The 15,133-nt window shown below is 42.1% G+C and overlaps 1 protein-coding gene across 4 annotated transcripts in view; it reads left to right on the forward strand.

Moving 5' to 3' along the window:
* Positions 1-15,133, forward strand: part of SOBP (sine oculis binding protein homolog) — a 149,349-nt gene continuing 134,216 nt past the window's right edge. Inside the window, exon 1 of one of the 4 annotated variants that reach the window (XM_081186565.1) lies at positions 1-1,124. In XM_081186565.1, the coding sequence (XP_081042691.1) occupies positions 1,029-1,124 (96 nt within the window). In that variant the 5' untranslated portion in view covers positions 1-1,028. Of the gene's footprint in view, positions 1,125-11,660; positions 11,839-15,133 lie in introns of those variants that run through there. The other 3 variants (XM_081186566.1, XM_081186564.1, XM_081186567.1) reach the window with 3 other exon arrangements.

The following is a 15,133-nucleotide window of genomic DNA, read 5'->3' on the forward strand; positions in this document are numbered from 1 at the left end:
ACAATTTCTCAGTCCGCTCCCAAAGAAACAATCCTGCTCCTGCCACCCATTGGCTCGCTCCCCAGCCGAAGGCAACCCTCATTTCCAATTATCTCCCTTCAAACACGCACGGTCTGAGGAGGACACAGCCTTGCACGCACACACGCGTTGTGTTGTGCATCTCTCTATGAGAGGACTGAGGGCGTTAAAAAACCCATTCGCTCGTCGTCTTTACAGAAGCCCTGCTGCTGCCCCGGCCACTTTGTTTTGTCACAATGTTTGCGGCGGCGGCGGCGGTGGGCAAGAGCGTGTAACCGAAGACGGTGTCTGTCTGTCTTGTCTGTGCGTGTGGGGAAGCGTTGTGCGTTTGACGCGGGGTAGCGGGAGAGAACAGAGACTTGGTGTGTTTTCCGCCATGGACGACCGTCCCCGCGGGGGAGGAGGATGACAACTGAAGCATAAGAAGTCTCCCCCCCCTTTTTTTTTTTGAATTTGAGCCTGAGCAGCAGCAGGAGAAGAAGAAGAAGAGGCGGAGGATTTGGTGACAGTAGAAGCCCCGCCCGCTGCCTGGGCAGGGGGGCCGTCCTGCTTGCTTGCTTGCCTCCCCCCCCCCCATCTCCCTCAGAAGAAGCTGGCCGGGCTCCTTTCTTTCTCTTTCCTCTCTCCCCGCACCCCTCCTTCCCTCTCGCATTCACACACCGCACACGCACGCCGAGCGAGCGAGCCTCTCTTCGCGCTCCCTTCATGCAGGCGAAGAGCGAGGCAGAAGATGGCTGACTCGCCGGCGCGACCCACACAGCCCAGCCCGCCCGCCCGCATCCCCGAGCCGCCCAGCGGAGAGCCGCTTTCTCCTCTTGACACTCGCTGACGCCTTCGCCCAGCGCTGAAAGCCGCCGCCGCCGCCCCCCTCCTCCTTGGTTCCCGCCGCCGCCGGCCACCATCCTCCCTCCCCTCCCTCTCCCTCTCGACAACCTTCCCCCTCTCCCTCCCCACCAACCCAAATAATACCAGCAGCCATTTCATCTCCGCCAAAGTAGATACACACAAAAATGGCAGAAATGGAGAAAGAAGGGAGACCTCCGGAAAATAAAAGGAGCAGGAAACCGGCTCACCCCGTGAAAAGGGAAATCAATGAAGAGATGAAGGTATGTGCGCGCGCCCTTCCTTCCTTCCTTCGCTCTCTCTCTCTCTCTGTGTCTCTCTCTCTGTGTCTCTCCTTCTCTCTCTCTCAGATGCGAAAAGGGAAAAGGGAGAGATGGGGGAGGCTCCTCGCAAACACCCCTCCCGCCCCCCGTGCGTGGAGATGCCATATAAATAAGGGATTTCTCGGGTTTTTGTTTTCTGGTTTGGAAATCAGAATAATACGAATAAAAAAACAACACATCGCCGGCACGAAATACAAGTCCCAACTCTTTCTCCTGAAATGCAAACAGAGACCACTTCACACAGGCTACGTACAAAGCCAGGTCACTGAGCAGCTTTGATTTATTGCTCTTAATCACCATCAGTGGCTTTTTGGGTTTTTTTGTTTAAAGGAAACTTTCCACCCCGTAGAGGTTTCAGCGACCCCTCCTTTTTGTTTGTGTGCTATGCCAAATCACCCGGAGGATGTTAAAGTTAGAGAAGAAGGGAAGTCATTTAAGTCCTGTCTTTCCCTCTCCTCTCGGCAGCCGCCCCCCTTTTCCAGTAGCCAGCTGCTGCAACTGTGTAATTAAATTGTCAAAGTGAAATGTTATGGTCTGAACTGCACATCATTCTTGTGCTTTGGACACAAGGGTCTCTTGTCCTTCTCCTCCTCTCTTTTGCTTGCTCCGTTTCTGTTTTCCATGCTTCGTTTCACAGTTAATCAAACCAGAGGAGTGTTGTGTTGAAAGAGAGCTGTCCGAAAAAAAGGTTCATGCATATGTGTGTTTTGTGTGTGTGTGTATGCATATATGTATATATATATATATTACAGGTTTGTTTGGAAAGGTTGGGGCCGGAGGAGAGAAAGTCAGTGTCTTGACAGGAAACGATGCCCATCCAGCTGTGCTCCAGAGGTAGGGCTATGGGCTGCCTCTCCAGATGTTAGCATAGCAGCGGCTGCTCAGAAACACACCTCAGGACTTCTTTTCTCCTGGGGTTGCAGGCTGAGCTGAAATGGTCCTCTGTTGCATGTTTTTATTATCCAGAATGCCCACGACTATGTTTATTTTATGCTTCTCATCTGTCTTTACCCTGTGGCTTACACGTGTTGCAGGGCTGAGATGAACTTGCTTTTTTTAAAAAAAAAATCAAAACCCAATAATAATGAAAACAGCACAGTTTTGAATGTGGAATGAAGTGGCATTCAGCTGATTCACAATAGGTTTGATCACAGCTGTTACATCCTGAAATGTGCAAGTTATGTGTTGAGCTGTAAAATATATACACAGCTGCTGCAACTGTGTAATTAAATTGTCAAAGTGAAATGTTATGGTCTGAACTGCACATCATTCTTGTGCTTTGGACACAAGGGTCTCTTGTCCTTCTCCTCCTCTCTTTTGCTTGCTCCGTTTCTGTTTTCCATGCTTCGTTTCACAGTTAATCAAACCAGAGGAGTGTTGTGTTGAAAGAGAGCTGTCCGAAAAAAAGGTTCATGCATATGTGTGTTTTGTGTGTGTGTGTATGCATATATGTATATATATATATATTACAGGTTTGTTTGGAAAGGTTGGGGCCGGAGGAGAGAAAGTCAGTGTCTTGACAGGAAACGATGCCCATCCAGCTGTGCTCCAGAGGTAGGGCTATGGGCTGCCTCTCCAGATGTTAGCATAGCAGCGGCTGCTCAGAAACACACCTCAGGACTTCTTTTCTCCTGGGGTTGCAGGCTGAGCTGAAATGGTCCTCTGTTGCATGTTTTTATTATCCAGAATGCCCACGACTATGTTTATTTTATGCTTCTCATCTGTCTTTACCCTGTGGCTTACACGTGTTGCAGGGCTGAGATGAACTTGCTTTTTTTAAAAAAAAAATCAAAACCCAATAATAATGAAAACAGCACAGTTTTGAATGTGGAATGAAGTGGCATTCAGCTGATTCACAATAGGTTTGATCACAGCTGTTACATCCTGAAATGTGCAAGTTATGTGTTGAGCTGTAAAATATATACTGTATCTATGCATCTACACCTACTATGAGTATAAGGATAGTAAAGCATATGGATTAACAGGGCTGTTTTGTTTATTTTCACCAAACTGAAGGATAATCCTCAGGTTCTCTTTCAGTTCTTAATTTAATATTGGGGAAAGTTCTTTCAGTTTGCTATATTTGTATTCCTTCTTTTTGTGCTTACTCGGGATTTGTTCAAACAGCAGGCAGATGGGCATCTGAATAAAAAGATGGCATGCGTAAGAGCAAATATCCTGCATATCAATAACATTTATTCATTCTTTAGACTAGATCCTCTACATTCCTTTGCAACAGCTTTATTTCCTTGAGACATGTATGACACCGTATCTTGAGATGAAGCATTGTACACACTTCAACTTAACACTAATTGCTCAGCTGGATCGGGCTTGAATTTGTTTTTGTTTTCTTTTTCTTGTTTTCTTTTCTGACTTTTTTTTAAAAAGAGGGCAGGAGAAGGGGGGAACAGTGGGTGCAGAAAATTGCCCCACTATGCATTATCCCTTTAAGACACTGCTTCATGCAATCTGTGTGGACTGCAGTTTTTAAGTTTCATAGGTTCTAGGATTACAAATTAGCTAATTTTAATCAAAACATGTGAAATGTTATCCTGGCTGGATATAAAGGCTGACTGTGCTGGATCCTCTGGGTTTGTTTTGTTTACTTTGGCTGCAGGCACACTTGGTGGTTTGGGAGATAGTTGTTCTTCTGCAGTATAACAGATGTTTGTCTGAAATGGTGAGGAAGAAACAAAAACAACACTGTGTGTGTGTGTGTGTGTGTGTGTGTGTGTGTGTGTGTGTGTGTGTGTGTAAGGAGGAAAAATTACTCACATTTTGTTTTTATAAAAAGGCCATGATATTAAGTGTTTGTATTACCCTTAATCAGATAAGTTTCTCCTTTCCTTAAGCCTCTGTTAGCAGTTGAACAGTATTATGATAAATAAATAAATCAGAATTTTAGCTGTATGAGCAATTGACTCCAAGGTTGTGGACTGACCTAGCTTTGGAGACAGTTTTTATAGTTTGGGTGGTTGAAAGGTGAATAACAGCAGAAGCTTTCAGACAGCCTAGACCACATACCAGAGCAAGTTGTCTTATTAAGCTTGGAGACCACATTCTTTTAATAGGATTGGTGGTTTTCTCCAGAATGGTCTTAAATTATAATGAAAGTTTTAAGCTGATTGGCATCCGAGTGTGTTGCATATGTGGACAGCTTGATTACCATTCTGAGAATAATTCTTCATTTATTGACTATATTGGAGGGATTTCCTCCTCTTTACAGAGTTAAAGAGCATAGTGACAACAAACTGGTAACACTGTATGCAACAAAATGTCATTGTGAACACAATGTGCCCTTGTGTAGGTACATATCTGTACTGTTCAAACAGCTTGACTGCTTCCCTTCATCTGAACTGCTTTCATCTGGACCTGTGTAAAATAAGCTCTGGTAAGTAATCACGACAGAGCAGAAAGAAAGGAATGTATATACAGCAATAGACAGCCTAAGCTGTAAAAACTGTAACCTGAGTCCCAGCAGCAGATCAGATATCAAGGCTGTAAGGTAGGGGGAAATGAAAGAGATGAAGGGGAGGGAAACAGGAGAGAGAGGGTTGGGGAATGGAAAAGTCAGCTTGGAAAATGAAGGACTAGTAGGAGGGCCCCCTCAGGGAAATTTGGCTCAGGGATTAGGGAATTTTATCATGGTGTACAGTGACCTACTCAAGTTTCAGCCCATGTTGGATTGAATTGCTTCCATTTGCTAGGAGTAAGAAAAAGGGCCGGCGTGTATGTGATTCCCTCTCCCCATCCTCCTTCCAGTAATAAAAAGCCACTGGGTACAAGTGTCTATTTTAAGTCCAGCAAATACAAGGCACTATGAATGAGTAATAAAATTACCTCATCATACAGATTTTCTTGAAGATTGGCTGTTTGATAGAGCCTCATAATTTGCTCAGTAATGACGGAGGGAAACTCAGGCACTAGCTTTTCCTGTGTCACATCAGCAATACCACTTGCTGCTCAGTTTAATATAACTGGAAACTGGTGTTGTTTGCTGTTTCATCATGGTAGATATTACCTAGCATTACCTAGCATTTTGCTTATCTCTCGCCCAATGTAGGTGACAGCTGTAGAAAATGTCAACAACATTGTGTGCAAAAAAGTGCATGGCTGCATAGTTTGCCTATGTTGAATTTCAGTAAAATTCAGTGATTTTTTCCCCAGACAGAAATGTTTTGTTTCACTCTGACCTGCAATGTATTTCCAGTGTCTTAATTTCCCCCCAGTTCTTCCTTTCTCTTTGCCTTCCTTTCCTGCTGTGGATAAAGGATGCCCTTAGAATTGTAGTGTTGTCTCGTAGTGATGTGAATACTGCACAAGGTTTACCATTTACCATATCAAGAATATAATACTTACGTGTGAGATGACAAACTTAGTATTTGCACATATGTTTCATCTAATATAAGAAATTCAGAAATCCACATCCCTTTTACTCAAGAGAAATCTTATTCATGTCAGAAAGATGGTTCCATATAAATAGATTAAGGTCACACACAAGTTTAATGCCAGATAATGATGCAACTGTCAAGAATGCAAGAAAAGTGCTTTGAACCATACGTAATTAATGTACATTTGAATGAATTAATGTGATTGCGCCTATCAGATCGTACTGGAAATTTTTCTAAACAAACTAGACTGAGCTAATCTACACATTTACCTTCTTTGTCTATTGTGGGGATCATGATTAATCTGTTTTATAATTTCACAGGGCTGTCTCCGTGAGCCTGTGGTGTTTACCTTGTAGATTCTCAATAAGTAATTTGTAACTAAAATAGGCTTTACTCCTGATGTCTCCATCTGTTATTATTTATTGGTAAACTGTTAAAGGTTCTTACATTTTAACATTTCTGCTGGCAGTGATTGAAATATGTATCACAATATGAAAATCAGTAAAAAAAAGAAGGTTCTGACAACAAAAGAGAGTGGGAGACATTTAAAATTATCCTAGAGAATCCCCTGATTAACAAAGACATATAGTCAAGGAACCTCATGATAGATACTATGAAGATACTATTCAAAGATTTCATGAAAGTAAGGGGCCACTATAAAGCCTGGATGACTTATACACCCCCCCTCAGTGTAGGTAGGTGGGTAGGTATATTTTTAGAAAATGCCAATAACCCTGGGAAATGGAGCTGTTCATATAGGCTAGTGTATGTTCATTGACATTATTGGCCTCTACTCTTGAAACCCAACAGAAATAAAGAGAATGATGAGTCTCTCTCTCTCCCTCTCTCCCTCTCTCTCTCTCTCTCTCAAAATTTATTAGCTTCAGAGAGATGTTTAGCTTTGTGCTTTAGTACTTAAGTTCACTCATGCAAGGAAGTAAAAAGAGAGAGAAAGAATTCACTCTGCTTCTTTCAAAGTCTGAAATAGGCGTTCAGCAACATAACCTAGAAGAAAATGATTCTGACAGACTTGTCTTTCGTGTTTCCTGTCTGCAATTGCCAGGTCTCACCCCTTGTTTCCTAGCAGAGAAAATGCCGTATAAAAATTTGGAGTAGCACATATCAGTGAGATCTATATATTTTAAGAAATGGAAAGAATCTATTATCAGTTATGCAACAGCAAGCCCTATGTTCTCTGCATGATGATATCACAGTAAAATATAGTCAATATACAGTACTGTGTAAATGAAAACAATTGCTGCTGCATTTTTAAGCCTTTAGTCTCTTAAGAGAAAGATATATAATCATATATCCACAAGTCTCCTTCTCTGTGTCATGTATGATAAAAATGCATATTCCCATACAGGATAACATGATAGTCTTTTCCACCAGCCAGATGTAATATGTGTGTGTACTGCAGAATCTAAAAGATTAAAGTGATGCATATTAAAAATATTGCAAAATGGTGGCCTGGGCTCCTTCAGGTGAAAAATGAGCAAAAAGCAAAACAAAAACAATTTTAGCTGAACAGAAGGTTCTGTAGAATGTTGAAGGTTTTGAAGGTTTCTTTGGCAAAGCTAATTCTCTCCCAATTTGACAGCACACAAGCGATCACCTGCTTTGTCATTTTAGGTATTCCTGGCAACCTGGTTTTAACGTTTCCTTGGCTTTAGTTGTTTGATTATATATGAGCCTTTAGAATCACAATTCAGAAAGTTATCAGTGTGAAATCAGAAATAGTAAAAAAATATAGTGCTAGCTGGTTGTCACAACATCAAGAAATATAAAAATGACTAGTGATTTCCCCATTTTCTGTTATTTTTATTGATGGCAGACACAACTATCATTTGGACTTCCTATATCTTCACAATCCCTCTACAGTCTAGGCACAATAACTCTTGGCTGCCAATTCTTGATTGCATAGTATTGTGAAATGCAGTCTTCCTCTCCATCTCCTCTTCCTTCATGCATTCCCATTCAACCTTTCTTCATCCATTGTCTCCCTTTGAGTGCTCAAATCTACCCTGTCCTTAAAAATAAGTTTTAACCTTTCTTGACATTGCATCTCCCATCACATACCATCCTCCTTTCCTTCCCCCCTTCATTTCTTTTTGAGTGTGTGGTGTGTATTTCTTTCGTTCCCCTCTTTATCCCTTCTTTTCCAACCTTTATACTCAACTGGAATCGCCGTATCCAGCGTTTCCAGTGAATTTCTCTTTGTTTATTTTGAGTGCTCGTATGTGTCAGTGTGTCTGCGTTCTTTGATGTTTGATCTCCAGTATTATACTTCTTGACACACAGCACGTTTCTATTCTTGGTACTCAGAACTGAGACTTGTCCTGGTGGCTCTTTCCAACCACTGATGCTCTGTTTTCTTTGGTGGCTGTTTCTTATCACATAAGCCCCATACTGCAATACTGGGCCAAGAGGGAGGAGCCCATCCTGCAGCTGGGAAAGAGCTGCCTGCAATGCTGGCATGGAGAAGAGAAACAGCAAGGACAGACCACATTGCTTGAGGCTTTTCACCTAGCTGCTTGCAACATGGGAAGGGGCAGTGATGCAATGGTTCCCACACGGCCAGTGTCACACAAGAAGAGCTTGCTCTCTCATTTTTCCACTTGGTCTTCTGTTGTGCATCTACTGCCTTTCTTTGTCTTCTCCTTCTTCCCCTCTTCCTCCCATCTATCTGCCTAGTTCCATGCTGCCTTCCTCTTATATTTGTCAAGTTATTTCCCTCCTTCAGAAATGCTGTTTCTCTCACTATCTTAGCCTTAACTGGATTTCCTTTGCTGCCTTACTTTCAGAATTATTTTGAACTGTCCCCCCATATCTATTGATGATTTTAAAATTATCTGGCGGACAATTGTTTTATCACCTCTATAGCCTGCACAGTACACAGGTAGTGTAAAGTAAATGCTTCACCAGGGATGGAGAATCTGTGCCTCTCTAGATCAGGGTCAGCGCAGGATGCTTTGCTGCATGAGGCAAAACAGAAAATGGCACCCCACTGCCTTCACTTCTTCCTCCTCCTCCATTGCCTTAAGCACCTGGAGGCAGCCTGGAGAAGCCCTGGCATGCTGAAGGTGGCGGGAGAGAAAAAAGGGGACTAGAGAGGAGAAGGCAGCAGGGGGCAACAAGCATAGGGGGTGGCAAGTGTCATACGCCTCAGGGGCCTGGATCTGCCATCCCTGCCAGCTGTCCCCAGCCTACCACCTGAGGCAACTGTCTCACCAAGCATCATGGGTCAGCTGTCTCTGTTCCAGATACTGTTGGATGCCAACCCTCATCTGCCCCAGCCAGCATAGAATCACAGTATTGTAGAGTTGGGAGGGACCACAAGCGTCATCTAGTCCAACTTCTGGCAATGCAGGCATCTTCAGGGGTGATGGGAGTTGTACAGTGTCTAGAGGGGCACAGGTTCCCTGTTCCTGAACAAAACACTAGTTATAGAAGCAGCAGTAGTAGTTCAGTATACTATCCTGCTAGCTTGATCTCTTTAGGACTGCAGTGCACGTTCACAAGAGGTCAGAATCCTATTTAATGGGCAATAATGGACATAGGATTGTTCAAAGGCTATTAAAAAAACAACAATCTTTATTGATTTCCAGGCATGCATCCAAACATCTACACTTCAACATGGAGAAGTACAAATCACACGAAAAGGAAAAATAGTATTTCAAATACCCAGAATAAATAAGTATACAGCACATAATATCTATACTTGGATAACTGAGGGCTGGAATCACAGCTACTTATTCTGCAGAAAATATAGGTATTGCTATTGATATAGAAGAGAGGCAAAACAATGCGGCAAAAGGGGCTATAACATCTTTATAATGTATTTTGTAAATTGCAATTTTCCCATAATGTTGGGTCAACTTCACCGATGCAAGGTATGATACATTATAATACCAATTAGACTGTCACCTCCTTCAGACTCCCCAGTGCTTTGCTACTGTTGCCATGAGTAGATACCCCACCAGAGCTATCATGGAATCTTAGAATCTTAGTGTTGAAAGGGACCCCAAGGGTCATCTAGTCCAACCCTCTGCAATGCAGGAATCTCTGCTAAAGCATCCATAATAGATGGCTATCCAACCTCTGTTTAAAAACCTCCAAGGAAGGAGAGTCCACCACCTCTCATAGGAGTCTGTTCTACTGCTGAACAGCTCCACTTATTCATCCATTCTGCCTGCCAAAGACACAATGCATTTTGGTTGATTAGGCAAAAGATGGACCCCAAGGGACATCTAGTCCAGCCCACTGCAATGTAGGAAGCTCCGCATGCGATCTCCCATCCAATTGGAAACCATACTGGACCCTGCTTAGCTTTGCGAATGTGCTAGCAGGTTCATTATTGCTGCACCACTAGGACTATACCATTAAATTGCATTTCTCCCATGTTGGTAGAAAGACTGCAGTAATATAAACAACTGGTAATTTTTTTGCTACACCAAAACATGCTTCTTGAGCATGTGAGCCTAAAGGTAGAGCCAATCCTCCTTCTTCCCTCTTCTTGTTTTAGCACCTCTGTTTTCTCTCTCTCTCCTTTTCCTCAGGCAGAATGGGATATCTTATTTTTCTTTCCATAACATCTTAGTATGCTTAATCATAGCAATAATGGTAACCTTCTGAACGCATGTCAAAAAAGGAAGAGTGTGTTGGAAGGAAACCGAACTGATATTGATTTATATATATTAGTAGTAAAACAACATTTTAATATGTAACTATTTTTGTAATATTTTGTTTACAGGTAAGTTGTCTGCTGTTGCTTCTTTTTTGTAGTCCTAAAAGAGGCAATAATTTATATGCTACTCTATACTATTCAGTTAGGGTTTCCATATGTCCGGAATTTCCTGGACATATCTGGAATACTGTTGCCTCTAGCAGTGTTTGGACGAAAAACAGCAAAAATGTCCGGGAAAGTTCGGACGTATGGCAGCCCATGTTCCATTTTTGCTGATTTTCCATAAAAAAGCTCAAAAATTGTAATTTCCCAACAACTTTCCTGTCCGGATTTTCAGTTTGAAACATGGCTACCCTATACTATTCTTGCCAGCGCCACTTATTTCTTGGCCACCATGGAAAGCATATCACCACACCAATTTTGTATGTTGTATCAGAAACTGTTAATTAATTTCATATACCGTATATGCTTATGGGGTCTGAACTGGAGGTGACAGACCAGAAGTGAGACCATGGTGTCACAGTTGAAGCCCCTCCTGGTCCTGGGAGACAGCGGTGTGGGAGAAAGTGGGGAGTCTATTGACCTGTCTGTTGGCTGAAAAGCCTCTTCTTCTGTCACATCTGGTGTACCTTTCTCTGACTCGTCCCCCTCACTTGGCTCCTACCTTGCGGGCATTATCAAACTCATATATCACTGGTCCCCTCTCCTGGGTTACAGTCTTGGTCCCCTGCCTCCACCCCACACTCTTAGGAGTACTGCCAGTCCCTGACACAAGCTTTTTTATGCTCTTAGATATCACGTTAAAATATTTTTTCTCAATGGACTTTCTATATCCACACATCCAAGCTTTAACTAAATTTGTATTAATTCTATTACTTCTTTCCATATTGTGGTCCTGGCAGTATCCATTAAGCATAATTCATTGCACATTGCTTTACCACAGTGGTGTCCCAATGATATAATATGATTTCTATATACAATTATATTTAATCCCAAGCTTCCTCCAAGAATGGCAGGATGTTGTGGGGGTGGGGGTATCATGTTGGCTGCATTTGCACATTATGCTAAACCATTGCTTGTTTTAAACACGGTTTGTTCCTTTCACAGAGGGGCAAAAAGAAAGCTTTTTGTCCACTGGTTTCTAGCTGCTCTTGCCTCATGCATCTGTAGGCTAGTAAGTGCCTTTGGTAGAGCTGCCAAAACAAACCATGTTTAAGCAACCCATGTCTGTTGGGGTCCGATGCGGTGCTAAGCCTTTGTTAAAATAGGTCACAATTTGTAAGCCAAAAAGCGATGACTTCACATTGTTGTTTGTTGCCATGCAACAACCCATGATTAATCTGCTGGGCTAAGGCCGGATGTTCAAACAAACCACACTTTGGCTTAACAAATCATGACTTAGTGCTATATGTGAACAAGGCTATTGCACCATCACAGCTATTCTGTGTGGCAGCTTTGGCTGAAGGATTGTGATTGCATTCAGAAGTAATGCTAAGACAGGTTAAAGAAGACTTAGCAAGCACTGGGTTCATGCATTCTCCCGTCCTCCTCTGGTGCAGCTACATAGAGATCAGAAGTAAGTGTCATAAACTATAGTTTGAAGCTAGCTTGTTTCAACTAACCACAGTTAAGATTAACCACAGTTTAGGGTTCAGACTAAACACACTAAACTACAATTAAACTGAATCAGAATCAGAAGCTTCTGATATCCTACTGTCTTGGTTGAGCCAGGCTTTTAACCTGGATTTTCTACATACAGTACACTACAGTCAGATGGAAGAGCTTTCCAGGGAATATACCTTTGTTACTAATTTTCCATGGAGACTCTGGGCACATTTTCTCAGGCTAGCACTAATGACATGGGGTCATCACATCTTCTCAGGACATGAACAGCAGAAATTTGTTCCTGAGGAACATGCAGTGGTTCTGCTATCTAACACATTTTATTGTGGTTGTGAACAGTCTGTGAAATGTGGTTGTGTGAGGCAGTTTTAGGGTAGTGCGACTGGTGCGATTGCCTTGAGCCCTGCAGGGGACACCAAAACAATGCTATAGAACAGAGCACAAGAGGCGGGGGACGGACGGACTGAATTTTAGTGTTGCACAGGGCACTGCTAAAATTTGAGAGCCCAAAGTCCACCACTGGTGTGACTGCCACAGCCTCTATGGCAATGACTATGACACCATCAGTGATGAATGGCATAACTTCCTTTTATACCTAGTATCAACATTTCCTTCTGTAAATAAAAGTTTAGCCATAAGTAACAGTCATGCAGATTTTCTTATTTGCTTCTTATTTCATTGGTAGAATGCAGACAATTTATTTATCATATGGCAAATGTGAGCAAGCCTGTCCACTTTTTAAATGTACTGTATACTAATATAAAGCAGTACAGGTGACCATGGCTGGTTTTGGACTATTCTGTAGAGGCTGTTGCTCCATTCCTGATTGCAGACAAGTTCTGTTGCTATGGAGTGAAGGCTCTACCTGTTCCTCTGTGCATTTTTGCAGTCTTTTAACACTGTTTCCTAGTTCTTTGTTTAGGGAAACTGATGGTTAATCTGTTCTAATCTCTGCTCTCTTTCTTTCTTTCTTTCAAAAAAATTAGGAGATTGTGTTGCTTTTAAATCTGTGAAGTCCTTTACTGAATTTTAAGAGCAAAATGAACATCATTTTAGTTTTTCTTTTAACCTTAATTTGTTTCCATTGTGGTATAGGCAACTCCCAATTTATGTGGAGGTTATGTTCCAAGGCACTGCATGTTTAAGTGAAATTGCGTATATTTGAAACACCACTGAAAAAGCCTGCAAACACCCTGTTCCACCCCCACTCCATCCTTTTTTATGATGTTTTCAGGTCACTTCTAGGTGCAGTGCAATGCATGCGTGTGCAGTTGTGCAGAAATCGGATGTGCCTAAAACGGTCACTGCCTGTATGTACATGTGAGCAAACCACAATTGCAACAAAAAGCTCTAAGGCAACTCCCCCCCCCATAATGTTCACAAAGAGTATAGTAACTTCAGAGACATGACTGTAAAGTTTCTCATTAAAAAAATGCTCCTCAGCAAAACCTCAGTGAACAGAATGACTATCATTTAAATCAGGGCTGGGGAACCTCAGTTATGGGTGCCAAACGTGATCCTCCAGGCCTCTGTATCCAGCCTTTGGGATTCTCCCCTGGCCATGCCCCTTCTTCCCAGGACACCCCCCAACAGTCCTGCCCCACTCCTTCCTTGAGTAATTTGGTGTGGCTGGAATGTGTCCTTGGACTGTGATAATTTCACTTGCTTACCTGGATGGAGAAATGGGCATAGGTGTTTAGAAACCTCTGGTGTTTGCATGGGTGGAATCTAGCCTATAGTACACAGGTAAGAGTCACGTCTACTGCCCCACCTACTTTTCATGTAGCCCCACCCATTTCCCCCTTTGGCCTTACCCACTACTGCCGCACAGCCCCTGGAAGACTGTGCATGCAGGATGTGACTCTCAGATTGAAAAAGGTACTCCACTCCTGATTAAAATCTTTCAGAATACATAACCACACTCGGAAAAGAAATATGAATTTAACCATGAAGATACATACCACCTTTGTGTGTATACAAGCAACCACATGGTGGAAAACCTTATCATGTGATTAGGTGTTGCCTGTATTCACTGATTAGCACAATTTAAATTTTGAAGTTGTACAAGGACATTGAAAGAGACACTCTGGGGAAAGTTTGCACGTCACAGAATAGTGGTGAGAGGGCTGTTAATTGTTTGAGCAAAAGGCTTATTTATCTTGCTGCTAAAAGTGTTGCTGATGGTAGAATACAATTTGTATTTATTTTATACATCTGCTTTATGTAGTTATGTGTAAACATTGTCTTTCAACAACTACAGCCTTGGCCATGCAATGTTCCTAAATATACGTTTAACGTTAAGAATCTGCATGGTGCCAGTAATGTTAATGAGGCTACTCATGAGCTAAGATTTGGCATGCACCTACAGCTCCAAAACTGGAAGCCTGCAGCAGGAAAGTGTCTTCAGGCCAAAGTATGATTGTAGTAAACTGAGTTGGATTGTTGCAATGCACTCCTTTGTGCTTCATCTGGAGCTGCAATTAGTGCAGAATGCTGCAGCACGGTTGCTGCCAGGAGTGACACTGTCAGCATGTAACACCTTTGTTCAGAGATTTGCACTGGTTGCCGATTTACTACCAGGACAAGTTCAAGGTGTTACTATTAGCATATAAAAGAGCTCGGGACCAGTTTACTTGTCGGATTGCCTTAGTCCGTATATGTCCACTCCTCAACCACTTTGATCTATGGAACCAATACTGTTACAGGTGCCACTTAGATTTCTTACAAGAGCAGAGAGATTATCTTTTTGTGCAGCAACCCTATTGACATCAGGCAGACAGGCACCTTTGTTTTACTCTTTTTGGTGCCTGCATAAAACATTTTTGCTTAGACAAACTTATCCAGACATGTAGAAATTACATGTTGTTGTTGTTTTTAAGCCACTGCTGATTGTTATCATCCTTTGAATATTTTTAATACAGATATTAACTGTTTTTTAATCATTAACTTTCAATGTTTTATTCTGTGTTGTTACAAACTGCTTAGAAGGCCATTTTAAACAAGCAAGCAGTATATACATTTTGTTTAATAAATAAAATTAAATGTTAATACTTGTTTTAAGAACCAGCTTTATTAAGTGTGGTCCTCCTCCCTTTCTTGAGGGTTCAGAGTAGATTACACCATAGGAAGATTAATTTCTTACAATATCCCAAGGCTTTAGGCTGAGCCATAAATAGTAATTTACTTTGTACCCTTATAGCATGTTATTCCTGCTGAAATCCTGGGATTGATATTGTTTTCTCAATGAA

This window comes from Podarcis bocagei, assembly GCF_964188305.1.
Source record: "Podarcis bocagei genome assembly, chromosome: 3".
NCBI classification, from domain to species: domain Eukaryota; kingdom Metazoa; phylum Chordata; class Lepidosauria; order Squamata; family Lacertidae; genus Podarcis; species Podarcis bocagei.